Raw genomic sequence first — 27,778 nt, 5'->3', positions numbered from 1 at the left:
CCATCTTCATCTCCATCATCATCATCGTCTCTTCATCATCATCATTTCAATCACCTCTGAGCATCCAGCTCTATCTCCATCGGAAGTGTTGACTCTCCAGTACCAGCCCATTCAAGAATCGCATTTCCTTGCTCCATGGCGAGCCCATCTGAACTTTCTGCTCCTCCTCCTCCTGCTTCTGCTGCTGCCGCTGCTGCTGATCCTGCTCCTCCTCCTGCTTCTGCTGCTTCTGATCTTGCTGCTGCTGCTCCTGCCTGTGCTGCTCTTCCTCCTATTGCAACAGTTGCTTGCACCCCTTGAGCACAGCTGAATTCTTCGCCTGTTCCATCTCCACTACATCCTGCTCCTGCTCCTCCTGCTCCTCCTGCTCCTCCTGCTCCTGCTCCTGCTACTGCTCGCCCAACTGCGCCTCGTTCATTGCTGCCACTCCTGCTGCCATTCTGGCCTCCGTTTCCCTTGCCACCCACTATTCGCTCTGATCTTCCTTCTCCTCCTCCTTTATCTCCTCGCCTCATTCTTTCCGATGGAATGCAGGCCTTTCCTTGCGGTCACCTCCTCCTCATCCTCCTCCCTCTCCTCCTCCTCCTCGCTTCAGAGCTCCTCCCTTTCTTCTGAAAGAAAAATTTCAATGATGCATTTGAGAAGACATGTGGACAAATCAGCAAGACAGGGCTCAGCTTGGGAGGGGCGAGAGAAGGGAAGGTGGCGATGAAGTTGGCGATGCTCATGCTTATGATGAAGACTACTGAAGCAAATGGGCCAGGAGGAACAGAGGGCGAGGAGAAGTGAGGATGGGAGGAGGGTGAGAGTGAGGTTGAGGAAGAGTAAGGATGGGAGGAGGTGAAGGAGTAGGGATGGGGGGAGGAGAGTGAGGAGGAGGAGGGATGAGAGAGTAGGGAGGGGAAGAGGAGTTGAAGGAGAAGTAGGGAACAGGAGGAGGAGAGGAGGTGGTGGTGGTGGAGCAGGAGCAGGAGCAGGAGCAGGAGCAGAGGAGGGGGAGGGGAAGGGGAGCAGGAGCAGGAGCAGATCAGGTGGTGGTTGGTGGTTGATGGTGGTGGAGGAGGAGGAGGTGGAGGAGGAGGTGGTGGTGGTGGAGAAGGAGAAGGAGGAAGAGGAGGAGGAGGGGAAAGCGCAGGATCCCAGCTCGGACAGAGCTCGGACATGGACAGAGTTTCAGGTCGTCCAACATGCGCGGTCTCCTAGGAATCCAAATGGTCTCCCAACATGTGCGGTACACATTCAGAGGCCCATAACCAAAAATGGCCCACACGCCTGACCTGCTTTTTAAATTGTACTCAGCACCACCCACCCTCTTTCCACCCTCCCTGATCAGTGTACCCCTGCAATTACCATTTTGGTACCCCTCCATTTTACCTCTTTTTGTGCCAATGGTGACCCTACCCCGTCTCTCCTGAATCCTTACCCCTCCTTGCAGGAAAGTGACCGTTAAAAATCGCAACCCCCCGCTGTATGGAGTGATTCCTCACCCCTACTCACCCCCACCCACCAAATTTTGGATCCTCTTGGAATGATACCGGTCTGTTTGACTGAAATCATCCGGGACCCTCTGTGAATTTCTGTACTACGGTACCCCCACCCTCGGACAAGAGTGGTACCCCTACCCTCCCCATTGTCGACTTTTGAAAGCCAGAATGGAAGTACCCTTACCACCAATTTCATGGTCGTAAGTACCCATAGTCATAGCACAGCCTCCTGCAAGTCACTGACTGGGGAGCTCCATGGCGGGTCCCCGGTTTTCCCTTCCTGCCCTTCGCTTCCTCTCCCCCCCCCCCCTCCCTCCTCTCTCCGTCCTCCTCCTCCTCCTCCTCCTCTCCCACAACGCTCTCGCTGCTGACTACGGCCAGCTCTGCTACTCGGCCGAGGAATGCCGCTCAGAAGAAGCTCCCTACTGCCAGTACTTCTTCACTGACAACACGTACAAGTTCAACACTCAGTCACGAGGATGGAGCAAGCCAGCGGATGAGACAAGGCCGCGCAAGTTCGGTCTCTGCGTGCAGTGCATCTCCGACTGCGACTGCGGCGTCAACGAGTACTGCGGCATCGACAACAAGAACCCTGTTGTTATCCCCTACAACCTGACGTCCAACAACACCGGCACTGGCCTCACCCCCGGAAGGAAGCTCAGGATGATGGTGTATGCGAAGCAGTTCGAGGGCCTCCCCCTCCGCTCCAAGTGCAAGAGCTACGACCTTCCCAAGTCCAACTGCGACACCTCCCTTGACAAGAGCGCTTACCAAGAGCATGTCTTCACTTCAGTTCAAGTTGCCAATACGGACGACCCCAACAACGTCACTTACCAGGAGAACCGAGGGACTCCGTTGGGATGGCCCAAGGAGGCAGAAGGTAGGATGAGGATGTAGCTTCCGCATGCCATGGCGACCTGACCCTTCTCGAATCCTCAGACAGGTACTGTGGCCGAGTAAACTCTTGGGCTCCAGCGTTCCTCAAAGTTGTGGATCTCAGCTCAGTCAACGCGTACCCCATGCTCCTTGTCAACAAAGTTCAGCAGCACTCTAGCGCCGTGTCCACCCGCAATCTGTACAACACCCCAGCTACCTGCGTGCCGGTGATGCTACCTGTGCATGATTGAATGTCCCCAGCATCATCTCCACCTGAGTTCTCAGCTCTGCTCCAAGAGCTCTTTCCCGGCTTGATCTGAAGGTTTCTTGCAGTATGTGATCGTGAGAAATACCTCTGTGTGCCCATCGTGCCTGTACCGTGACGGTCTCTGCATGAATCAGACTGATCGTTTCTGCTGCGAGGTGAGGAGGAGGAGGCGGAGGAAAAGGAAGAGAAGATGTGCAGTATGTGTTGACCTGGCCTCGTACAGGCGAATGATGGCTTCAATGAAGCTACAAGGCAGTGTTCAGTCGACTACAGGAGCTGCGAGGGAGCTTGCCAGCCCCCTACACAGATTTTCGGAGTAACTTTCAGCAAGGATACTTGCACGGTGAGCTAGGAAACGTTCCCTGCGCCTTTGACTCTCCTGCTCGAAGGCTCCCGGGGGGCCGCAGAGGAGCGATGAGAAGACCTACTGCAGATGCCTTGCCAGCTGCAAAGAATGTGTCGCAAACTCCGGAGGTAGGGTGCAGGGTTGGGAATGAGGTCGGAGGGGAAAGTGGAGCAGTGTGGGAGGGTGAAGGAGGAAGAGGACGAGGACGAGGACGAGGAGGGAAAAGGCAGGCATATGTTTTGCTGGATTTTGACTTGCTTGCAAGGTTGTTCCAGCGACACTGCGCAAGGACAGTGCAAGCTCTGCACTGCCGCACCTACTCCTCCTCCACCGTCTCCTCCTCCTCCTCCTCCTCCTGCTATCACCGATGGCTACCAATGCGATGCACCGTCGGTCAATGCCCAGCAGTACGAGGCGTACCAGCCTCCGTCGTGGGGTCTAAGCACATCAGCCTACTGCCAGTACGTCCTGAGCTGAAGTCCAGCTGATACTGAGCTGGCTGTGCAGGCCGGCGTGTGTTGACTGCCTTGTCACAGCGGCCCGTTACGGCTGCACGACCTCACAACTATGTGGAGATATCAAGTTGGAAGTGCAGGTATGCCGACAAGGGAGAGCAGGAGCAGGAGCAGGAGCAGGAGCAGGAGCAGGAGCAGGAGCAGGAGCAGGAGCAGGAGCAGGAGCAGGAGGCGATGGAAGAGGAGACGTTAGCTGGGGAAAAGACAGAAGGAGGAGTAGAAGTTGACTGAGGAAGGAGACAGACGCAGAGGACATGCTTTGAAGAGGACGCATAGGAGGCATGATGATAACTGTGGTTGGATTTACCCGCAGGCTGATGGAAGTTGTTCAACTACTGGGGAGTTCAGGCACGAGGAAGAGTCGTTCTCCTTCCACTTCGTCTCCCCTCCTATCGACTACACCGGCCACTGCACCCAGACCGACTGCAAGATTTGCTTGTACGGATCTCCTCCTCCCCTTCCGAAATATGTCTCCTGCTCCATCTTTTTCTTTTGCTCCTCCTGCTCCTTAATGAGCCTCCTGATCCTCCTCCCTCCTCTACCTCTTCCTGTTTCTCTTCTCGCTCTCCTCCTGCTCTGTTTTCCTCCACTTGCTCTTGCTCTGTCCCCCCGACTGCAAGATTTGCTTGTACTGAACCCGCTCGCTCATTCCTCACGAAGTCTACTCCTCTTCGCTCGTGCCTCCTGCTCCCCCGCTTCTCCTTTTCCTTTCTTTCTTGTTGCTGCTACTGCTTTTCTCTCTTTCGTCCTGATCCTCCTCCCTCCTCTACCTCATCCTGTTTCTCTTCTCGTTCTCCTCCTACTCTGTTTTCCTCCTCTTGCTCTTCCTCTGTCTCCCCTCCCTGGTCGTCCTCCTCCAGCTCGTCCTGATCCCTCCTCCTCATCTGACGCCTGTACTTCAGGGACGGGCAGGAGCGATGTACCGCCACCGACAACAAGGGACATAGACAGACCTGCATCAGCAACGAGTGGGTGTCCTGGACGTCCAAGGAGATCAAGCAGCCCGCGGTCGACGTTGGCTCCCGTGCTCTCATCGCCATTGCGGTACCTACAACTCACTCCTTCTCTACTTCAACTCTCCTCTTGCTGATCCCTGTCCCTCCTCTACTCTTACACCTGCTCCCCTCCTTCGCTCCCCTGCTGCAACAATCTCCTTGAACTGGTTCTTCCTTTCTCCTTCCCTACTCTTGTTCCCTCTTCCCTTTACCCCTCCTCTTCTCTTGCTCCTCCTCCCCTCCCTCCTCCTGCACTCTGTTCTTCCTCTCTCCCTTTTCTCTTCCTCCATCCTCCCCTCTACGGTCCACTTTCGGCCTCCATCCTCCCTAACCCTCCCCCTCCATGCTCTCCTGCTTTCCTTCTCCCTCCTTCCGCCTTCTTGACTTCCCTCCCTTAGGTTTTCACTGCCATCACCTTCCTGGCTGTTCTGCTGGTCACGGCATCGATTATGAACCGGATCTCTGCCCAGCAGAGGAGTTTCCCAGCTCCCCTCCCGGAGCAGTACGGAGGAAAGGCAGCTGCCTTCGTGCAGACCCCTGGGAACTTTCAGCAGACCCCAGCTCCCCTCCCAGCTCCCACCCCAGCTCCAGCCGTCGACCAGCCCCCCTCCAACGTCACTACGATGCCTAATGGCATTCAGGTTCATGTTGCGTAGAACAACGAAACTCGCTCTCCCCGCACCTTTGTCGTTATCCTCCTGTGTCCTCTCATACTCGATTTCTTCCACTCTCCTTCTCTTCTCTCCTCTCCTCCTCGCTCTCCGCCTTCCTTTCCTCCTGCCTCCTCGTCCTCCTCTTGCCTAGATCTCGTCTCCCTCGCTTCATCTCAGCGTCCACCTCCTCTTCAACACGCCCAACTCTTTGCAACTCTCCATACTTGACGCTGACAAGTTTACTTCTCTTCATCTCGTAAAACTCAAATCAACATGCCGACCCTAGCCCGCTCCTCCTCATCCCCCTACAACGCTTGCGGTCGCTTCCACATGGTCCACGATGGCATCCGCTCCCCCTCGTACTCGAAAACAGCATCATCAATCGTCTCAAACCCCAGCCGCTCATAGAAACGAACGTTGGGCTCCTCCTGCGTTGTCAAGATCACCCCGTGCTCGCTCGGTCCTGCCGTATTGAGCATGTGCGACAAACAGGCGGACCCTAACCCCTTCCCTTGCCATCCGGGCTTGACCACCACTCTCTGCAGCGACCAGGTTTCCTTCTTGATACCATGATCTTGCATCGTCTTCTCCAACCTGTCCTCTACCCATCCTTTCACCCGCAACATTTTCATCGTTGGCCCAAAACCCACATTGAACGGCATGGAGTACAATCCCAGCCTGATCATGTCCCACAGTGAGAGAGAGGAGGAATCTCCCTCCAGCAGCACAAAGAAAGACACCATTTCTCCCCCACAGAAGGTGCATACCCCCGCTCCTTGCTCCACATACGCCACGAAGTTTCTTTCGAACAGCCATTGTAAGCAGAACGCAATCTGCTCACTCTGCTTCTCCGAGAAGATCCATCGGTAGAAGGGGGAGGAGAGGAAGGCAGCAGCTGCTAGCTGGGCTGCCTCCTCCACCATGCTGCTCTCCAACCTCCTCATCTCCAACTTCAGCTCCCTGACCTCGAGCTCCGCTATGACCGCCATTACGTATCGCTGTACGTAACCGCGATAGCTGGTGGTCCGCCCAGTGATCAACCCGATAACTGCCGATAACTGCCCGATAACTGCCCGATAACTGCCCGATAAGTCCTCTGAAGCCGACAGCGATGCTGAAGTACTGCCTTCATTGCAAGGCAAGGAGCAGCTGGGATGAGATGCTGTTACCTTCAGTTACATGCTTGATGATGGAGATGTTTGCTTTGCTCCCCCGCATCTGTTCCTTCCATCATTCAACTCCTTTCTTGGCGGCTCCTTCGCTTCCTCCCAACACTTTTCTTGACCTCCTTACTTGTGTTTCTCCAGATCGTGGTCAATAAAGGTACCGACGACAGCACGAGATGCGTAATTTGAGTAGCTTCTAGTAGGCGTCATCTGACTTTGTGTGTTTTACGCTCTGCCATGAATTGCGATGATGTTATTCGGAAGGCGGTAAGCATCAGTCTGTGCAGCATATGCTCGTTCAGTGAACGATTAGACTGACATGCTCTTTGTAATTTTTTGGGTTTATCATCGGGACAATTCGCTGGCTGACGTGCTTTCTTTTCTCAACTTCCATCGTTTTGTTGCTGGGATTGGAAACAATGGTCTGGATAGGGAGTGAGTAACATTTGCAACGATGCTGACATCAAGGAACGATTGACCGACATTTTTCGTATATTTTTCGGTTTTCTCATCGAATGGGTTGTTGACTGGACTGGATAGGATGTAAGTGACCAATCATGAAAGATGCGGTCAGGGGATGGTTGGCTGACATTTGCTTTGCAATTGCTACTCTTTCTTGGCTTGTTTTGATGGAATCTGTCTTCATAGGCAGTAAGTGTCATACCATATGATGCGGTCAGGGATCGATTTGCTGGCTGACAATATTGGTGTATTTTTCTCGGTTTTTCATCGGATGGGTCATTGATTGGGCTTGACAGCTGGTAAGTCACGATCATGAAGGATGCGGTCAGGGGACGACTGACTGGCTTACGATTTTCGTGCATTTTTCGGTTTATCATCCGATGGGTTATTGATTGGGCTGGATAGGATGTAAGTAACAATGATGAAAGATGCGGTCAGGGAACAATTGGGTTAATATTCTACAACAGGCTACCTTCAAAGCTGGAGCCCAAGGACGGTGTGCGACCTGTTCGAAGCTTGAACAAGAGCACCTCACAGATAGAAAGTTCTGCTACGTAAGCATCCGTTCGCTCAGATAATGATTGAACTGACATGTAGCTTTGCAAATCTTGTGGGTGTTCATCGGCTGGGTTGTGAATGAGGCTGAATAGCGGGTAAGTCACAAATCGTAAAAGATGCGGTATTGGCTTGCTGACGATTTTCGTTCATTTTTCGGTATTTTCATCGGATGGGATGTTGATTGGGCTTGATAGCTGGTAAGCTACGAGTCATAAAACATGCGGTAAGGGGATGATTGGACTGACAATCATTTTGTGTATGTGTCGGTATTTGCTCGAATGTACTGTGGATGGGGCGGTATAGCGGGTAAGTAACGATGATGAAAGGTGCGGTCAGGAAGGGGATGATTGGACTGACATTTATTTTGTGTATGTGTCGGTATTTGCTCGAATGTGCTGTGGATGGGGCGGTATAGCGGGTAAGTAACGATGATGAAATGCGGTCAGGGGACGATATGGCTGACGTGTTCTTTGCACTTTTGTGGTGTCTCATCGGATGGGTCATGAATGTGGCTGAATAGAATGTAAGTAACAATAATGAAAGATGCGGTCAGGGGACGATAGGGATTTGACGTGTACCTTGTGATTTTATCGGGTTCTCATCGGATTTGCTACGATTGGGGCTTGCACAGGATGTAAGTAACCATCTTCAAATATCGGGAAAGATTGGCTCACATGTGGATTTGCGTTTTTTGGTCTTTGTATCGGCTGGATTGTGAATGGGGCTTGATAGGGGGTAAGTGAGGATGATAAAATATGCATGGGACGATTGCCTGACAAAATTTTGTGTTGTTGTTTTTCTCGGTTATTCACCGACTGTTGATTGGGCCGGATAGTATGTAAGTAACTATCATGAAAGATGCGGTCATGGAACGATTAGCTTACAATTTTCGTGTATTTTCGGTTTTTGCATCGGATGGGATGTTGATTGGGCTGGACAGCTGGTAAGTTACAATTGATGAAACATGTGATCAGGGGAAGATCGGACTGACAAATCATATAGACCTTCGATCCGGACGACAATGACAACTGCGAATGGTGTGGCTGTAACAAAGATGATCACATCGACAAAGCGATTTGCCCGGTAAAGCCGATCATTCGCTAAGGGGACGATTGGCTCACTGTTTTTGTTCATTTTTCGGTTCTGTCGTCGGATGGCTTGTTTGTTTTTTAATGGGCTGGATAGGGAGTGAGTAACAAATGAATGATGTGGTCGGGAATGATTGAGCTGACAAGTATTTTGCAAATCTTACCGGTTATTGCTCGGATGGACGGAATGGGGCTGCATAGCAAGTAAGTGAAGAATATGAAATTTGCGGTCATATTCATGGGGCGATTGGCTGACATAATTTTGTGTTTTTCTCGATTATTCGTCGGATGGGATGTTGATTGGGCTGGATAGGATGTAAGTAACAATGATGAAAGATTGGATAAGGGGAAAATTGGCTGGCTGACGATTTTCGTGTATGTTACGGTTTTTGTATCGGATGGGATGTTCATTGGACTGGCTAGTGGGTAAGTGACAAATCATAAAAGATGCGGTCATTCCGAACGATTGGCTGGCTGACGATTTCCGTGTATTTTTCGGTATATTCATCGGATGGGATGTTGATTGGGCTTGACAGCTGGTAAGCTACGAGTCATAAAACATGCGGTCAGGGGATGATTGGACTGAATTTGTTTTTCAAAATTCCTGGTTTTTCCTTGTTTCGTTCTTCATAGGGAGTAAGTGTCATATCATATGATGTGCTCAGAGAATGATTGGCTGACATGTATTTTGCCATTCGGGTCTTTGCTGGCATGGTCTGGGTTGCGGCTGATCTTTTTTCTAGTGCTGCGTTTGCTACTTCGACGGCAAACCTGAAGATGAAAGGCAAATAATCATGTGCCAGCACTGCAAGGATCGACGTTCCTGCGTGCACAACCTTGAGCAAGATCTTGTATCGTCAAGACCCAGTAGGCAGGACGCCATCGCCAAGATCGAGAAGTTCCGCAAATACGCTAACAACGTGATGAAGCCGTTTGCCGAGAGACTGGACCTAGTCAAGTGCCACTACATCTTCGGGATGCAAGAGATGGATAGCTCTGCTGTCGAAGAGGTGAAGCAGCTCCTGTCGGGCGGAGAGCTCGGGAGCTGCTACGACAGCAAGACGGGCACGCTCAACATGTCTTTGCGGACAGATGGGATGAAACGATATGTGATACGAGATCTGAGGATGAAGAGCCTGCCTCGATGGATCTCCAAGCTCGGCGTTGCTTTCAAAGTCATCGACGTGTCCGGTAACCCCAGCCTCTCCCACTTTCCCTTGGACGAGCTGTGCAGCATGGAGTCTAGCCTGCAGGAGGTCAAGTGTGAGAGCTGCGTCAGGCTGCAGCTGCCTCCCCCTGAGATCGCCAGTCAGGGAGGGGCAGCTGCTTTCACGTACCTGCAGAGCGTCAAGAGAGACAGCGAGGCGAACAAGCGGATCAACCTGATCCTCATAGGCAACGGAGAGGCAGGCAAGACGAGCGTGCTGAGAGCTCTGAGGTCAGACAAGGACAAGGCGGACAAGATCGAGGTAGACAGGAGGACGATCGGGATAGACCTGCACGAGTGGGAGCCTGAGGACGCTGACGGGCTGACGTGTGACGTGATGGACTTCGGGGGGCAGCAGATCTACGCCAAGACGAACCAGTACTTCATCGTGAGGCGGGCCTTGTACCTGCTGGTGTGGAACGTGAGGGGGAAGCGAGACAAGCAGAGCATGGAGGAGCTGAAGATGATGATCGCTACATGGCTGCGAGCTACGCAAGCGCGAGTGCCGGGATCGAGCGTGTTGCTCGTAGCAACGCACATCGATCTTGTCGGGGAGAGCGAGGTGACGGATCAGTGTGAGGAGGTGAAGGCATGTGTGGAAGAGGAGCTGAAGAAGATGGCAGAGGATGAAGATTTGCATATCCTGCCGTTGCACGTCATCAACGGAGGCGAGAGCTTCCGGGTGAACTGTCTTGAGGGACAGGGGGTGAAGGAGCTGCGGCGATCTGTGTGCAAGACTGCAAAAGAGCTGCTGTGGTGGGAGGAAAGAATCCCTAGACCTTATCTGAGACTGAGAGAGGCTGTGGAGAAGCGAAAGTCAGGGTCTGTCTCGTACGTCAAGGTAGAGGAGTACAAGGAGATGTTGAGAGAGTCAGGGGTCAGCGAGAAAGAGCACAAGGTGGCGACGAGCTTCTTGCACGACATGGGCGTGCTCAAGTACTTCGGTCATGAGCTGAGCGCCGATCAAAGCAAGAGAGACCTAGGCAAGTACTCCGTCGAGGACACGGTCTTCATCGATCCCGTGTGGATGATCGACGTGTTCAAGGGCGTGATGCGACATGACTGGGAGCACCTGCTCGACTTCTTCCAGCAGGACCCGACCAAGTCCAAGAAGACGAAGAAGCTGCTACACCTGGGTATCATAGACGAGGACATGTTGGAGTACTTGTGGCCCCAGCAAGACAGCGACTTCTGGCGCAATGCGAAGACAGACAAGACATCAAGATCAGAAGAGGTAGGCTTCATCAAGAGCCATGTGGAGGTGCAGGAGGCGGTGGCTCTGCTGCGAGGCTGCGATCTGGCGCACTTCCTGGGCGAGGGGATGAAGGACTTGAAGGATACAGACAACAAGAGCAGAGAGCTGCTGTGTCCCGGCATCATCCCGTCGTTCACGCATGAGCACAAGCGAGCAGTGACGGACAAGGACAAGCAGTCGCTGTGCGCATCTGTCGAGTGCGAGTACAACATTTTCCCCGCAGGCTTCATCGACAGGCTGGTCGTGCTGTGCGCTGCTCGACACTTTGAGGTAGACTGCAGCGGCTCTATGGCGGTGATGAAGGGCTGGGGCCGGACGCTGCTGGTGAGCTGGCGGGAAGACAATGACAAGCACGTGCTGAGAGCTGATGCGTCGACGAGGCAGCAGATCGAGAACTTGCAAGAGGACTTGAAGCAACTGGAGGCGTTCTTCCCGGGGATGAAGCGAAGGAGAAGCGACAAGGAGAGCTCAGGCAAAGAGGCCGTGCAAATAGGGATCTTCACGCAAGGAGAGAGGTCAAGAGCATGTGGGCTGGATATTGAAAGAAAGGTGAAGAAGCTTTACAAGGCGGAGAACCTCCCTCTAGGTCTTACTTGCCAGACACATCCATGTGACGAACGTGGAGGTGCTGGTGATGAATGTCTCGTGAACATCTTGTGTATATCGACAGAGTGTGTTGATGAGCAGGGACCCATTCAAGGAGAAAGTAGCTTCAGCAAGTTATGGAACAGATTGACAGCGAGCGAAGCAATTATCATCCCCGTCGTATTGACAGACTACTACGACAAGCAGATCAAGCTGACGAACAGGTTCAACGAGTGGTGGCCGCAGGAGATACAAGGGATGGAGCGATACCGGATCTTCCATCAGTACAAGGAGAATGATCAAGGCTCGATGCGAACGTTGTATGACGGCATCATCAAGAAGCTGCATCAGGGACGAGGAAGCTTCGAAGACTTGTACGAGGTCACCAGTCAGAACGAGCTTCTGTGCCAAGCTTGTTTGCATGATAGGTCTGAGTCTCAACCTGCCTCCCAAGGCGATCGAGCCGTGGGCAGGTTTGATCGGTCGGAGATCAAGGCAGCGCTAGATAAAGAAAGGAAGGGTATGACAGACATGCAGCAAGAGCTGGAGCAGGAAGATGTCATCAAACACAAGATCATGATCAAAGCAATCACTTGCACAAGGGGTCATACGACAACCGTGGAGGAGGTGCTGGCGTTCAATGGCTCGAGCTCCCCGTGTCCGTCTTGCTTGAAGGACAAGAGAGTCCCGCACTTCTTCAGCCGACCCAAGTGCTTGAGCATGCTCGCTCGCGACCTGACGGCTAAGATTTACTGCGACGGATGTCAGAGGGAGATGGACGTGCTGGACGTCACGCCGCCGCAGGTGTTCTTGAGCTACCAGTGGGGGCACGACAACTCGACGCAGAAGATGGTGAGGGAGGTGAAGCGGCGGATCGAGGAGCAGACAAGCCTGCAGTGCTGGTTCGACGTGGAGGGAGGGATCAACCCCGGGGAAGATCACATGCAGAAGATGGAGCTCGGGGTGTCTCGCTGCGAGGTGTTTGTAGTCTTTATGAGCGACAAGTACGTCAAGAGCGGCAACTGCAGGAGAGAGTTTGCTCGGGCGTGTGAGGCAGGGAAGTACATCATACCTGTGCTGGTGCCGGTGCTGTATGAAGCAAGTCGAGACTCAAAGGACTTGGAGTCAGAGTCAGGCTGGAAGGGCGACAAGGGGGGTGAAGACTGGTGGAAGAGAATTGCGGAGCTAGAGAAGGAGACAAGTGAAGCTGCCAACAAGGTCAAGGTCGACTGGACGTATCTCGCGTCATTCTCAAAGCCCTTGGAGGTTCAAGCAAAGAGGGAGCAGCAAGAGCAACAGCAGCAAGAGAAGGACCGTGGTGGTTTGCATGTGTCAGGGCTGGAGGCGCTGGTGGCAGCAGTGCAGGCGAGGGTTTACCGGGGAGGCGTCGTATTTCATGAGGTAGCGGTTGACATGGCCTTGACATGCGTGGAGCCAGTGGAGCACCCGTTTCTCAGGTCGTTACATCTGCAAAAGGACCTGCTCAACAGCATTCTTGACCGTATCAGCCTGCTGCAGTCAAAGATACGTTCAGGCATTGACAACCCTGATGATCTAGCTTGACTCTGTGAACTTGAACCAACTGTCGAACTTGTGTTAAGCAAGCAAACAGGAACCTCAACACAACCGCGCTCGCCGAACGTATAGAATGTTAGGATAGATTTATGACCAAATCGACAGGATAAAAAAAAGCTAGGTGACTGAAGTATACGTGACCGCTCAAGCAACTCCTATCATTACGCTCCCAAGCGCATCATCTGAGAAACATCTCGATGAACTTCGCTGCATCAGGAATTAGAATTAGTCAAATTAAACTCACGCATCAATTGACGAAGAAATGGCGTCTTCGATTCACGGAATGACAACCAAGAATCAGACGCAGTATTATCATAACCTTTCCATCTGATCAAGTATTGCACACGACGACCTTTCCCACGACGTGCTAAGATACGATCCACTTCGTAACACTAACCATTCGGATGCACAATGGGCTCAGGTGGTGCAACTAAGGCTCTCGAATCGCAATCGTCGAACAAGTTACAGCAGCTGGCTGACTGTGCTTGAGCAGAGGTCGACTCTGATGTGCTTGAGCAGAGGTCGACTCTGATGTGCTTGAGCAGAGGTCGACTCTGATGTGCTTGAGCAGAGGACGACTCTGATGTGCTTGAGCAGAGGTCGACTCTGATGTGCTTGAGCAGAGGTCGACTCTGATGTGCTCGAGCAGAGGACGACTCTGATGTGCTCGAGCAGAGGTCGACTCTGATGTGCTCGAGCAGAGGTCGACTCTGATGTGCTCGAGCAGAGGACGACTCTGATGTGCTCGAGCAGAGGACGACTCTGATGTGCTTGAGCAGAGGTCGACTCTGATGTGCTTGAGCAGAGGTCGACTCTGATGTGCTTGAGCAGAGGTCGACTCTGATGTGCTTGAGCAGAGGTCGACTCTGATGTGCTCGAGCAGAGGACGACTCTGATGTGCTTGAGCAGAGGTCGACTCTGATGTGCTCGAGCAGAGGACGACTCTGACGTGCTTGAGCAGAGGACGACTCTGACGTGCTTGAGCAGAGGACGACTCTGATGTGCTCGAGCAGAGGTCGACTCTGATGTGCTCGAGCAGAGGACGACTCTGACGTGCTTGAGCAGAGGACGACTCTGATGTGCTCGAGCAGAGGACGACTCTGATGTGCTTGAGCAGAGGACGACTCTGACGTGCTTGAGCAGAGGACGACTCTGATGTGCTCGAGCAGAGGTCGACTCTGATGTGCTCGAGCAGAGGACGACTCTGACGTGCTTGAGCAGAGGACGACTCTGATGTGCTCGAGCAGAGGACGACTCTGATGTGCTCGAGCAGAGGTCGACTCTGATGTGCTCGAGCAGAGGTCGACTCTGATGTGCTCGAGCAGAGGACGACTCTGACGTGCTTGAGCAGAGGACGACTCTGACGTGCTTGAGCAGAGGACGACTCTGATGTGCTCGAGCAGAGGTCGACTCTGATGTGCTCGAGCAGAGGACGACTCTGACGTGCTTGAGCAGAGGACGACTCTGATGTGCTCGAGCAGAGGACGACTCTGACGTGCTTGAGCAGAGGACGACTCTGACGTGCTTGAGCAGAGGACGACTCTGATGTGCTCGAGCAGAGGTCGACTCTGATGTGCTCGAGCAGAGGACGACTCTGACGTGCTTGAGCAGAGGACGACTCTGATGTGCTCGAGCAGAGGACGACTCTGATGTGCTCGAGCAGAGGTCGACTCTGATGTGCTCGAGCAGAGGTCGACTCTGATGTGCTCGAGCAGAGGACGACTCTGATGTGCTCGAGCAGAGGACGACTCTGACGTGCTCGAGCAGAGGTCGACTCTGACGTGCTTGAGTTGGCTCACGTGCAGGGCAAGGAACAAGGTCAGGAGGCAGAAGCAGACCGTGTTCAACAAAGTATCAGGTCAAACTGAGGGCCCCATATGAATCAAATCTCGTCAAGTTGGTGATGGCCGCTACCATATCAGCCGCGTCCTGTATCCAGCTGCTTCCGCCCGGCCTTCGCTGTCTCTTCTCTCTGATTTGCTTCTTCTTCCTAAATCAACTTCTCCGGCTCTCCATCGCCTCCTGCTTTCCTGCTCCTGCTCCCCCACGCAGGATGTCATCGTCTCCTTGAGGTTCAGAGTTCATCACCATCCAGGAAGAGCTCCGGCAGATCCGCCGCCGGAGGAGGAGATTCGGCCTCTCTTGAATGAGGGCAAGGAGTCAACGAGGGGCTAAGAGATCGACTCTCGACTTGCGTCGATGGTCCCCAGGTGGCTCCCCGGGCCCCGGAGGTTGACGGCCCGGCATTAGAGTCCCCATCATGTTTTACTCAGCCGCCCCCTTTCAACCCGTTTGTCACCAAGAATGCTAGACTTGTGTGTAACCACGATAGCTGGTGGAGCCACATCGACCCCGACTCCATCTGGACCAGATCTGGACCCCCTGCTCTGAGCCCTGTCCACCCCCTGCTCACCTCCCTGCGGGTCAAAAAAACAGCCTTTCCTCCGCTGTCCCGTCATGCCGAGGAACTGTCAAGACTGCAAGGCAAGGGAGCATAAGCGATGCGATGCTTGTTTGCTTGACCTGCATGTGTGATGGATATGCTGACTTTCCTCCTGCACGTCCTCACTTGCTCCTTCATTTTAGTCCCTCATCACACCACATCAGTGTTGGATTGATTACCCTCTTACTGGAGATGCTTTAGATCGAGGTCTGCCCCGGTACCGAAGACAGCAGCAGATGCGTAAGATGAGTAAGTCTTGAGGGACAGCTTTTGCTGACATCACTATGCCTATGCGGCTTACAGGCGGTATCTTGATTGAAGAATGCAGTCAGGGGACGATAGGGACTTACATTCTTCGTGAATTTTTCGGTCTGTTCACGTCGGTTGGGATATGTATGGGGCTGGATAGAATGTAAGTGAGGATGATGAAAGATGCGATCAGGGGACGGTTGGTTGGCTGACATGTTTTTCCTTGTTTCGAAACGAAAATCACTCCCATCGGTTGCTTGCTGGGATTGGAAACAATTGTCTGAATAGGCAGTGAGTAGTATTCGCAATCATCTTGTTTGAGGACGATCGGGCTGACGAATCATGTAGACCTTCCATCTTGATGAAGATGGCACCTGCAAGAATTGTATTTACAAGGAGGAAGAACACATTGGCGAAGCGAAGTTTTGCCCCGTAAAACCGATCATTCCTTGAGTGATCCATAGGACTAACGAATTTCGTGCATTTTTCGGTTTTTTCATCGGATCTGCTGTTGATTGGACTGGACAGCTGGTAAGCAACAATCATGGAAATGCGGTCAAAGAACGATTTGCTGACTGACAATGTTGGTGTATTTTTCGGTTTTGTCATCGGATGGGTCATTGATTGGACTGAATAGACGGTGAGTTACAAATCATGAAGGATGCGGTCATGGGATGTTTGGCTGACGTGTTTTCCGCAAATCTGTGGGTTTTTCATCGAAATTCTGTGAGTGCTTCATCGGACGGGTCATGAATGTGGCTGGATAGAATGTAAGTAACAATAATGAAACATCAGGGAACGACAAGACTGACGAATCATGTAGACCTTCCATCTTGATGAAGATGGCACCTGCAAGAATTGTATTTACAAGGAGGAAGAACACATTGGCGAAGCAAAGTTTTGCCCGGTGAAGCCGATCATTCCCTCAAGGGACGGTTGGCTGACATTTGATTTGCAATTGCTACTCTTTCCTGGCTTGTTTGGATGGAATCTGTCTTCGAAGGGAGTAAGTGTTTTTTCATATCATATGATGTGCTGAGTGGACGATTGGCTGACGTGTTTTATCGAAAACGAAATCACTCCCATCGGTTACTTGCCGGGATTTGAAACGATTATCTGGATAGGGAGTGAGTAGCATTTTCAATGATGCGATCAGAAGACGATTGGCTGACATTTCATTTTGCAAATCTTATCGGTTATTTCTCGGATGGACTGTCGATGATGCTGGATAGTGGGTAAGTGACGAAATATGTACCATGCTCTCAGGGAACGATATGGCTGACATCTACTTTTTGTGTGTTTTGTTTTCACCCGGTGAAACAAAATGGGGCTGGATAGATTGTGAGTATCTTGATTGAAAAATGCGGTCAGGGATCGATAGGGACTGACATGTTCCTTGCAATTTTGTGGATCGTCGGATTGGCTACGAATGGGGCTGGAAAGCTTGTAAGTAACAAACATGAAAGGTGTGGTCAGGGAACGATGGCTGAAATTTGGTTTTGCAACTCTTTCGGTTTGTCATCGGTCGGGTCGTGAATGGGGCTTGATAGCATGTGAGTAACGATGATGAAAGATGCGGTCAGGGGTTCATAGGGACTGACGAGTTTTGTCTTTCTTTCGGATTACCATCACATGGGTCGTGAATGTGGCTGGATAGTATGTAAGTAACAAACATGAAAGATACGGTCAGGGGACATAGGAACTGACATATGTCTTGCGTTATCCTATGACTGTGGTTCAAACATCTATTTTTTCCATCAGTGCTGTGTAAGACTTTCCTATTCACTCTCTTTGATGCTCTCCTGACTTTGTGTTTGCGTTGGTTTTCATTGCTGGTGAAAACAACAATGACAGAATGTAAGCTGAGCAGATTGCGAGCGATGGCTCTTTTGCTGAATATGGCGATTGACTTCGGTTTTTAGTGCTCCAAGTCCAGAGGATGGTCGGCATACGATGAGGTGCTTGAAGTGTGTCTTTGATGCGACTGACGGATGATGTTGCTAGTATGGATGCAGCCATTGCAAGGAACGGCTCAAACGAGAAGAGCAGGCCACACAAGCCAGACACCAGGAGGAGCAGGAGCAAAAGGAAAGAGATGAGCGGGAGAGGGAGCGCTCTGAAAACATGAACAAGTGCAGCACTCTTCGATCTGCGGTCAAGGTCGCCATGCGGCATGGGTCGTCGTTGGGCCTGCATGGTCGTGCGATGTTGTCGCTGCACGACCTGACGGAGAAGATATGCAGCCAAGAGCTCGCCTCAGGAGAGGACGCGCTCAGATTGCTGGTTGAGTTGACGGAAATATTCAGCAGCGAGGGTCACGAAGCGTACATGCGTATGCAGCAGGCTTGGAGTCAAGTGCGGTCATTGCAGGATGAGCTTGATTCCAAGCAAGCTGAGTTGATGCAGAGAGCCAGGCAAGAGAGTGAGAGCATAAACAGACGGAACGAGACGAGGATTGCACTGATTCAGGCATCCAACGAGCTCGTTGCTGCACTCGAAGGTGGTTGTCGGGCCCGCCTATTGGAGTACAAGCAAGTGTTGGAAAGGTTTGTCACAGACGTGGAGGCAGTTTTACGCTGCTGTGATCTTGATACGAGGGGGTCGAAAGCTGCAGCTCCGTTCTGTTTGTCTACAGATGATCTTCAGTATCAGCTGAACGAAACAAAATCAATGGTGTCAGCTTGGGTTGAGATGGTAAATGGGAAATTGGCATCGGCAAGGGAGGAGAGGGTGAAGATCGCAAGCCGATATGCTGATAGTCTTCGTCAGCTGTCTTGCTTGCTGGATGGAAGCGTTAGTGTGTTGAGCATTGGTGACAAGAACAAGCTGGAAGATGTGCTTCCGGAGACGCACATGGCTCTTGAAGCCGCGTTTGTGTCTGAGGAGGAGGTGTTGATAGACACGACTTTGATCGAATCGTTTCCCCTCAGCTCTTTACTTTCAATCCAAAAAGAGGCTTTGTCATGGGCACAAACTGTGTTGTTTGAACTGGGTGCGATATCAAACGTCAAAGGATTGGAAAGATACAGTAAGACATTTCAGAGTATGGAAGACCCGCGACGTTTGATGGACACCCGGGCAGAGCTCAAGCAAGCAATTGAGAATCTGGAAGACGAGCTGTATGATCTTAGATCTGACTTTGAGAAGAGCAAGAGAAAGAAGCTGGCGTGCCAGGAGATCGAGGACAAGACGGATGTGGTCAGAGTGAAGCTCATGGCAAGTACCAGGGAGCTTGAGAGGTTGGAGGAAAGACTCTGGAGTGTGGTCTGTCACTATCCAGAATACATGAAGGAGTTGAAGGAAGAGCTAGATCCTGGGGCTGGCGCGGGTGACAGTGATGTTTTGATCGGGCATGAAAAGCTCGACATTTTCACAGTCGTTGATCGTCTGTCGCAAGTTGGTCAGATGGGGGCCCGACATAATGTCATCCTCGTCAGTCAAGGGAGCCAGGAATATGTCATCAAGGAGTACAACCTTACCGTCTGTCAGAGCGGCAGAAAACATTTCCTACGTGAAGCAAGCATGTTGCGTCGCCTGGAGCACCCTTGCATTGTGAAGCTGATCAGCGCCTTTATTGAGGAGAAGATCGAGCTTCGCACGATGGTCATGAAGGGATACCTGAAGATGCCTTTCCTTGTCGGAGGAACGCTTTGTAGGTGGATGCAGGATGTGGACCCGAGCGAGCAGCAGAAGCACAGGGTGCTCATGCAGGTGCTGCAGGGGCTCGAGCACCTGCGTCAGAATCGGATCATCCACTGCGACATCAAGCCCGCAAACATCTTGATGACTTCCAAGGACGAGCATGCAGAGCCGCAGATTGCAGACTTCGACGTGTCCAAGGAGCAGGAGGACCGGGCGAGGGAGTTGGCAGCTACAGTGACCACTGCTCTTGCCGTGGGCACGCTGAACTACATGGCTCCGGAGCTCACCAACCCTTCCACAGGCAAGATGAAAGTCTCGCACAAATCAGACATGTACTCGTTTGGCTTGGTGATGCTTGAGGTCTTGACAGAAGCTCCGATAAGACCGACTCATCGTGACGACGTCATGGCTTTGCTTGCTGGGCTTCAAGGCGAGGCGAAGGATCTTGTTGCTAGACTTCTCGATCCTGTTCCGAGCAAGAGACTTTCATCAGCCGAAGCTCTCACACATCGATACTTCAGTCATGCCATGATACTCGAGCGCGAACATCTCGAGAAGGAGCGCACTGCCATGCGAGAAGAGCATGATCGACAGCTTGCGCTGCTCATGAGGAGACAAGAGGAACTAGCAGAGAGGGAGAGAGACATAAAGCAGCGCATGGAGCACGTGCAGTCTGAGGAGAGGCAGCTAGTGGAGCAGCAGCGAGCATTCACCTCTCAAGGAAGGAAACTGGAATACCACTTCAACCTGAGGAAGGAGCAACTCCCGAAGGAGAAGGCAGAGCTCAGCACACAAGAGCGGCTTCTGAAGGAACAAAAGCGTCAGGTGCAGTCGGAGCTGACGACCTTGAGCAAGCAAGAGGCCGTACTTGAGCAGAAAGCGAGAGATTTAGAGACAGAGAAGCTGCTTCTTGCGTACGGTTGTGCCGTGTTTACACCTCCCCGCTATTGGCAGGGTCTAGCAAGCTCTGCTGGCACAAACATCAAAGTCGACGTAACGAGCGAGTGGAAGGATAGAATACAAGAGCTGTTGACATCAACATGTAAACCGCAGTACATCGGCCAAGGAAGAGACAACTTGGGATTGAAGCATAAAGGCTACAAGGTTGAGCGCGTCTTCCGTATAGAGCACTCGGAGTTGTGGTCGGCATATGCCCTACAGCGAAAGGTTATAGGCTACCTTATGATGCTACAGGGCGAACGACATCCCAAGACAGAGGTACGCACTTATAGCGATTGGATGAAGAGATCGCTCCTACAGGACAAGACCAGCAACGAGGTGTTTCTGTTTCATGGCACCAAACACGACATGGCGGATGTTATCTTGAAGGCTGGGCTTGACGAGCGGGTCTGCAGTCTAGGAGGCTTGTTTGGAGCTGGGATCTACCTAGCTGAGAACTCGAGCAAGAGCGACGAGTACTGCACGCCAGACAGCCGCGGGATCTGTCGTATGTTTGTGGTGCGAGCTGTGCTGGGAACGCCTTACGAGGCCCTGCAAGCGATGAACAACGCGAGGCGACCACCAGTAATGCCGGGCAGCGACCGCCTGCATGACTCAGTGATTGGGGTGACACAGGATACGCATCCTTCAGCGTGCTTGGAAAAGTACAGGGAGTTCATCGTCTACGATCGCCGACAGACATACCCTGAGTTGCTGGTGGAGTTCCGTCGAGTGTAAGCTTATGCTTGTCGCGAATACCCGATTTCGTGGACAGTAGCAAATGTTGCCAATGAGCCATGGATGTCACTCAAACAGGACGTCAGAGAGAGAAAGAATCAAACAGACGAATGCTTGCAAATCTCTCCATCTGTTTCGTAGCGAGAAGAACGACAGGAAGCGCTTGAGCTTCTATAACTGCTTCATAAACACTTGTGGAAGAACGATCACGCCAAATCATCGCTCCTCCATGTCGCCTTTCCATCGTTCCTTACAAAGCCTCAGTCTAATGTCCTCCTCGGAGGTTACGCCCCACCTTGGTCCTACTCCTTGGTCCTACTCATTACCCGGTGTAATGAGTAGCAAGTTGCTACAAAGAACATGGAATCTTCGGATAAAACCCTTTCGCTCAAAGGCCTAGCTCGTCGTGATCATGCGCACACAATCATACATCCTCGCAAGAAAGTTTGTCAGGACTCAAACAAGTCAAATCTCGTCTTGCTTACCATTGATTTGATCTCGGAGATGTTTCATCATCCGCTGTCTTGAGTCGCGAAACAGTTGGTGGGCACATTTTGATTTCTATCTGTGAGATTGTGAGCTGAGGTCCTCGCAGAACAAGAAGGCTTGCAGAGATGTAGGGATCGAGAAATTGCCTCGCAAGAACAGCCACTGGTTCAAGCCTGTTGGAACCCGACAAGGTCACAACAGACCATGATAAGAATGTTGCGGAGGTTGCGGCTGACGGCAGGGACACAGGCTGGCGAATGTCAGACATTATCTACCCCTGCTCTTCCTTCCCAGGCGTCAAGGCAGCCTAGATTTGAGGCGCAAGAGCGAGCGAATGTGAACAAGGTCCTCAAGGAGATATGAGGTGCGCATGCTGTAGCCGATGAAGACATGGACTATCCATTGCATGTTCAGAACAACGCTATTTCAAACTTGTTTGACTGAATTCAAGTGAAGAAATATGCTTGTGATGTTCCTGAAACATGCTTGTGATGTTCCTGAAACATCAACATTGTGTCAACAAATATACAACTAGATATCCTTGCCTTACTTTGCTCGACTGAAAAGGGAAGGGAGGGGAGAAAATGTTAGGATCGCCTCCTCTCTCTCCCCCTAGAGAGTGTTGAGACGGGAAGTGATCTCGTCAAGAAAACAACGAGCCAGTGTGCGAAAACAATGTCATATCTGAATACGAGCGAGTCGCTCCACACGTTCTGTTGAGGAGACCTTTGTTCGGCTGTTGATACACCGTCTCCACTGATACTACCGCCAGCTCGTCTCCTCTACATAAGCCTGGACTCCACCATCCTCGTTCGATGAGGTGCTTCAGGCCGGACATCCCCATCACTGCCGGCTGTCAGTGATGTTGTCCTCTGGTCCTCAGGACAACTCTCAGGATAGTCGGAAGGGTCTACATGGACCCTAACGACCACCTTTGCATATCAGTGTCTCGCTGTGCTCCGCACCAGCAGAAACATCAGATGAGGTACTACAAAGGAGTGGCAGTCGAACAGACATGCCAATACTGTAATGATAGTAAATCACTGCCCTGCTGAGACCTTACACCGAGACACTGAGGCGGGTTTGCAGATGCTCAAGTTGCAGTTCGGACAAGTGGACAGGTTGAAGCAGCTGCTGTGATCCATGAAGAATCGTTGTAGACGGTAGTCACAGTGGTTGTAGTCAGAGAAGAACTTAAGCAGCGATCTTACAGACATCAGCAATGGCACCAAAGAGATTGCTAGCAGCTTCACCTTGCTGCTCCAAGGGGAGATGATACACGTCCCCCAAGCCTCAAGGCTTACCGGGTGGTAACAACCAGTCAGGAGGATCGAAACTAACAATCACTGAGTGATGACGTTAGGCTATCCCAGTGTCCAACCACTGCTCCCTACCGTAGCCTGCCACCACTGCAGTGTCAGGTCCTTGAAGCCTACCCACCGGATGTGCTGCGAGAGCCAGCCGGTCCTCTTCCTGCTGCTCATCGTCATCGTCACATCCTAAGGCTCGAGGACCTGCGGATGGACTTGATGCCGAAGGTCCTGTCACCACTCCTGCACGAGGACAACTTCACCTCCAGCGAGATCGGGGATGGTGGAAAACTGAACAACGCAGGCCAAACCATCCCAGGGAGCAGGAGGGAGTAGGGATGGGGGGGGAGTGACCCGGGCAAGAGGAAGGAGGAGCATGGCGATGGCAGGAGGACGGGTTGGGGGGATGGGATGAAGTCGAAGAGCAGGGTGGCTGACCCAAGGAGCAGGAGCAAGCCGCGATCGCTGATATCGCCTGATGACAAGAGCAGAACAGCATTTTCGCTTTCCAGCCAGGAGAGTCTTCGAAAGTTTGACCACCTCAATCAATTGACCCCTTCCGTTAATTCAGCCAGCAGGTGCCCACCCTACCCCCTACTACATCTCCCACCTCTGTCAATCCAGACCCTACCTACCTTCCAATAAGCTGCTCCAACATGATTGTATGTACCACCTCAAACACCCTTCGCTCTCTCACCCTCGTTTGATTCTTTTGTGTATGTGTCGGTATTTGCTCGGATGTACTGTGGATGGTGCGGTATAGCGGGCAAGTGACGATGCTGAAATGCGGTCAGGGGACGATATGGCTGACATGTAATCTTGGGATTGTTTTGTTTTCGCTCGGATGGACTGGTGTGATGGAACTGGATAGTATGTAAGTAATATCTCGATTGAAACATGCGGTTGGTAGGGAGTGACATTCATTTTGCTTTTTCTGGTATGTCTTGATCAACGGATGGCAACATCTGGTATGGATCTACTAGTGCTGCGTAAGAGATTGACACCATCACATATCTTCCTGCTGATCTGACCTTGTTTTGATTACATTATGCACTGGGAAACTCACAGAATGTAAGTCATCGATCATGTTTCAAAGCGCATGGTCTGTAGAGATGATATTTGTATTGATTGGATTGGTTGACTCAGTGCTGCAAAGCTCAAGGATGGGGTAACTATGACGAGGTGTATGATTGGTTTGAGTGATGCGAGTGAATCTGTTGTGACGTGTGCTGTTGGTAGTGCGGTTGCAGACATTGCAAGAAACGGCTGCAAGAGATGCAACGCAAGGAGACAGAGGAGAAGGAGCGCAAGGAGAAGGAAGAGAAGGAGCGCAAGGAGAAGGAAGAGAAGGAGCGCAAGGAGAAGGAAGAGAAGGAGCGCAAGGAGAAGGAAGAGAAGGAGCGCAAGGAGAAGCAAGAGAAGGAGCGCAAGGAGAAGGAAGAGAAGGAGCGCAAGGAGAAGGGGGAGAAGGAGCACAAGGAGAAGCAAGAGAAGGAGCGCAAGGAGAAGCAAGAGAAGGAGCGCAAGGAGAGGGGGGAAGGAGCGCAAGGAGAAGGGGGAGAGGGAACGCAAGGAGAGGGGGGAATTGAATTCAGAGACGCCTGTGAAGATCGCTTTTGGATCGGATATCAAGAGGACTGTGGTCTCTTCTTATCAAGACCTTCTGGCTGAAATCAAGGTTCGTGTCCAGCATTATCCGAAGCATCAAGTCATGACTGCTGTCGTGTTAAGTAGACTTTGGCGGGACCGAAGGATCTTCAGACGATGAAGATTACTTACAGGTAGAACGCTTGGCATTGGCAATGAGCACGAGAAGTGATGATCTTCGTATGTAAGTGATGCAGATGGTGACACCGTTGTTGTCACCAAGGGAGCTCATTTTCAAGTGGCCATTGCTCACCTGCAGCAATTCAAGATGCCGATGAGATTCGATGTCATCTAGAGCTCAAGATGTTATGCATTCTAGCAGTCACCTTGCAGGATCACGGAGTCACCTCGTTTTGTTGGTTTATCTTGAAAACGACCTTGAAAATCGTCAAGGTCGTCTTGTGTTAATCTTCAGTAAATCAACACGTCGGCGATGGAAGCAAAATATGACAAACCAAATAATGCATAACATGGGGGATGTTTGATCGAAGCAATTCACAAAGTTATTCAGGAAACAATGCACTGACTTCCATGATCATGGCCGAAATATCGACAATCCTTCATGGCTGAATATCGACAATTGTTCAACGTATTCAAGTACTTTTATTTCAAGTTCAAAGAAAACATCATCCTGACTATTCTCAACGACTTGCTGCAGATGCGCTTGAGTTCTTCTTGAATTTTTTCCTCAACTTCTTCACGAATGTCTTTTTAACTCTTCAAATTTCCTTATGTCTGTATCCATTTCGTCTGCATCCTTGCCTGCTCAAAACATTTCACGAAAAACTTCACGATTTGTATTGCTTTGTCCAGGCTTCAACTAACATTTCTCAAAGGGGGAATTTGTTTTTTCTCGTTTCCACAGAACCACAAATTCCATGCCGATAATGGAGTTTCCAGCTCTTCTGTCAAAAGTACTTGTTCCAGAGCCGACGCGCTTGCCCCAACTGCTTCATCAATAGAACCACCCGGGTCTCTGCTCTCATTCGCTCCAACAGTGTCTGCCGGTATTACGGTGCTCCCCTCACTCCTGCGACCAGACTCAACAACACTCTGACCTGAAGCCTCGGGGTCCCTTTGCTGAACATCTCTCTGTGATCCACTTGCTTCCCCTCCCGTCTCCATAATCACCTCCCGTATCATAGCTTCCAACTCATCTCGATTCTCTAGCAAGCCTTGCCGAAAGAAGTCCTTTGCTGATTGTCCAGACTCATTTGGTATGAAACCAACTTTTCGCCTCTCCGAAATTCCTTCTGCCAATGCCTGGTTGCCCCTAGATTGATTGAACTCCAGAACTTCTCTTTGTAGTTTTTCTAGGGACGCAACAACCTTGTCATTGTTGACATAGCAAATTCTTTCAGAGGAAGTCTGCATGGTACATTACGTGACGGATGCGAGTGCAAACTCCGCAACTCCATTCATGCACATTGGTAACATCCCAATCGCACTTGTGACCATTCCTGACCCAGACTCGTAAGCTTCTTAGTGCGTCCAACAAATGCATCACCTGCTGCTTCATATCGTAGATTCGTGTTGAAAACTGCACTGCTCGATACAAAAAAATAAGTTGCTGCCCCCTTCCTGATAGAGTGACTTCCAGGATCCTCTGGCAGTGACTGCAGTGACTGCAGTCTGAACTGCATCCATCCCATTATGATCATCATCAGTGCCTTCCCGCGGTCTTGTCAGTGTCACCGACTCACTCGGGGCTGCTGATTGATTCGGTGGCATCTTTATTTTTGAAAGAACCTGCATATTGCGATCAGGAACAGTTCATCTGGTAAACAGCAAAGCAAGTGCATTCCTAATGCCGATATGGGACAGATCTCTGGATGGACTGGATTTGCATATAGACTCTCCTGGGGTCAGTTGGCCCGCCTCAGAACAATCTGATGCGTCCTGAGGCGGGCCCGTATGAGCATAGAGCCATAACCGAAAGACCATAGAAAGAAAGCATCCGCCTCGGCGAAACAAATAGAGACAGCAAAGGGCAGTCTCGCGCTTCTAACCTACTTACACTAAAAGGAAAGGCCAAGGGAAGGAACGCCGAAGAATGAAAGGGTATGTCTGCTCCTGGGGCTCGATGCAAATATATTTGGGGGCTATATTGATATTTTGGGTCTATATTTGATTCAATTAGTTCTCATATTCAAATTAACACTTGGTTTTTAATCTGATGCCTAAAATCTCAAGACAGCACACTTTCATTTTGGGACTAGTGACTACCTAGCTGCAATAGCTGGCAGCGCAATGGGGATTCGGGGGCTGCACTCGCTGTGTTCGTCTCAGGCCAACGAGCTTGCGGATGCAGTGAAGTGTGAAGGAAGAGTTCTAGAAGCCTAGAATGACTGACATCTGACACAGCATCACCATCATGTCGAGAGAGCGGGTTACCAAGGTGAAATGATGTTCATGTTGATATCTCTAGAGCAAATAATGAAACTGGCAGGGGGAGAGGAGGCCTATCATTATCATCGATGGGATGTTTCTCATATTCCACATCTTTCAAAGTGATTCTTTAAGTATTTCTGATGCAATAGGTGATTTGTGACCTGACAGAGCTTGATGTTACATGGCATTGGCTCCTGGGAGGCGAATACAAGATGTTTGCTGCTGGTCCTGTAGATGAATTCATGATTGTTTCTCACCGCTTTTGTCTGCAGAATTGGAAAAGTTCATCAAGGACATGCAGACATGCGAAGTGGATATCGTAGTGGTTTTGGATCCGGCTCGGGGAAGTGAGGGGCTACAAAAGAAGAAATCTGAGCACGAGAAACGGTTGTCTTATCTCCTGCTCTCGATACTCTGCTTACCCCATTAACACTTCCCTCTCGTTCGCAGGTTTGCAGACAGGAGTGAGAACATGGACAAGATCATCTCATGCATACAGAAAAATGAAGACCCCGAATCTCTAGATGAGGTCGAATGGTCCCTCGAAGAATGACTCAGCGTTTGATCATATTCGATAGGAGGTGTTGCAACAAGGCTGGCAATTGCCATGCCTTGCAAGAATTCAGACTGTCATCACTCTGAAGAAACTGAACGTGCATGTTCGGACAAGCCTGATTGAAGCAGACATCGACATTTGCAAGATGTGTCGATCGTCAGCGACGACTACTTTCGTGGTTGCCAACGATTCTGATTTTTATCTGATGCCTGGCATTCAATACGCGCCATTCAGCTTCCTTGAAATAAAGGACAACATGGTGGTCCTTCACGCTGGTCTCTTCGTCATCTCACAAGCTTTGAATTCCAGTTGTTTGCTCGGGTTTTCACGTCTAAAAAGTT

At 51.1% G+C, this 27,778-nt stretch overlaps 7 protein-coding genes across 7 annotated transcripts; 6 read left to right on the top strand and 1 right to left on the bottom strand.

The window, feature by feature from the left end:
* Positions 1-1,739: 1,739 nt before the first annotated feature.
* On the top strand, positions 1,740-5,140 carry GUITHDRAFT_148575 (hypothetical protein; the record flags this gene model as incomplete). Its single annotated transcript, XM_005819448.1, has 10 exons — positions 1,740-2,364; positions 2,460-2,587; positions 2,694-2,783; positions 2,852-2,971; positions 3,018-3,102; positions 3,240-3,435; positions 3,482-3,569; positions 3,803-3,927; positions 4,392-4,533; positions 4,883-5,140. 10 exons carry the CDS (start codon positions 1,740-1,742, stop codon positions 5,138-5,140), a joined length of 1,857 nt encoding a protein of 618 aa, XP_005819505.1.
* Positions 5,141-5,478: 338 nt separating this feature from the next.
* On the bottom strand, positions 5,479-6,039 carry GUITHDRAFT_49669 (hypothetical protein; the record flags this gene model as incomplete). Its single annotated transcript, XM_005819447.1, has 1 exon — positions 5,479-6,039. A coding segment is annotated over one exon (561 nt), but the record flags the coding sequence as incomplete, so codon positions are not given.
* A 3,053-nt stretch (positions 6,040-9,092) lies between these two features.
* GUITHDRAFT_121310 (hypothetical protein) lies at positions 9,093-13,021 on the top strand (the record flags this gene model as incomplete). Its single annotated transcript, XM_005819446.1, has 2 exons — positions 9,093-9,110; positions 9,155-13,021. The coding sequence occupies 2 exons, from the start codon at positions 9,093-9,095 to the stop codon at positions 13,019-13,021; spliced, it is 3,885 nt and encodes a 1,294-aa protein (XP_005819503.1).
* A 6,214-nt stretch (positions 13,022-19,235) lies between these two features.
* GUITHDRAFT_60145 (hypothetical protein) lies at positions 19,236-19,877 on the top strand (the record flags this gene model as incomplete). Its single annotated transcript, XM_005819445.1, has 1 exon — positions 19,236-19,877. A coding segment is annotated over one exon (642 nt), but the record flags the coding sequence as incomplete, so codon positions are not given.
* Positions 19,878-20,024: 147 nt separating this feature from the next.
* On the top strand, positions 20,025-21,044 carry GUITHDRAFT_82246 (hypothetical protein; the record flags this gene model as incomplete). The annotated part of the gene is made up of 1 exon (XM_005819444.1): positions 20,025-21,044. The coding sequence occupies one exon, from the start codon at positions 20,025-20,027 to the stop codon at positions 21,042-21,044; it is 1,020 nt and encodes a 339-aa protein (XP_005819501.1).
* A 2,847-nt stretch (positions 21,045-23,891) lies between these two features.
* On the top strand, positions 23,892-24,514 carry GUITHDRAFT_148573 (hypothetical protein; the record flags this gene model as incomplete). The annotated part of the gene is made up of 3 exons (XM_005819443.1): positions 23,892-23,914; positions 23,990-24,025; positions 24,094-24,514. 3 exons carry the CDS (start codon positions 23,892-23,894, stop codon positions 24,512-24,514), a joined length of 480 nt encoding a protein of 159 aa, XP_005819500.1.
* A 2,226-nt stretch (positions 24,515-26,740) lies between these two features.
* On the top strand, positions 26,741-27,434 carry GUITHDRAFT_121306 (hypothetical protein; the record flags this gene model as incomplete). The annotated part of the gene is made up of 6 exons (XM_005819442.1): positions 26,741-26,805; positions 26,855-26,888; positions 26,940-27,000; positions 27,050-27,106; positions 27,154-27,268; positions 27,332-27,434. The coding sequence occupies 6 exons, from the start codon at positions 26,741-26,743 to the stop codon at positions 27,432-27,434; spliced, it is 435 nt and encodes a 144-aa protein (XP_005819499.1).
* Between the last annotated feature and the right edge of the window lie 344 nt (positions 27,435-27,778).

The sequence above is a fragment of the Guillardia theta genome (genome assembly GCF_000315625.1).
Source record: "Guillardia theta CCMP2712 unplaced genomic scaffold GUITHscaffold_223, whole genome shotgun sequence".
In the NCBI taxonomy this organism is placed as follows: domain Eukaryota; class Cryptophyceae; order Pyrenomonadales; family Geminigeraceae; genus Guillardia; species Guillardia theta.
Note: the sequence above shows the minus strand (reverse complement) of the source record. Positions and strands in the feature narration are given on the sequence as shown.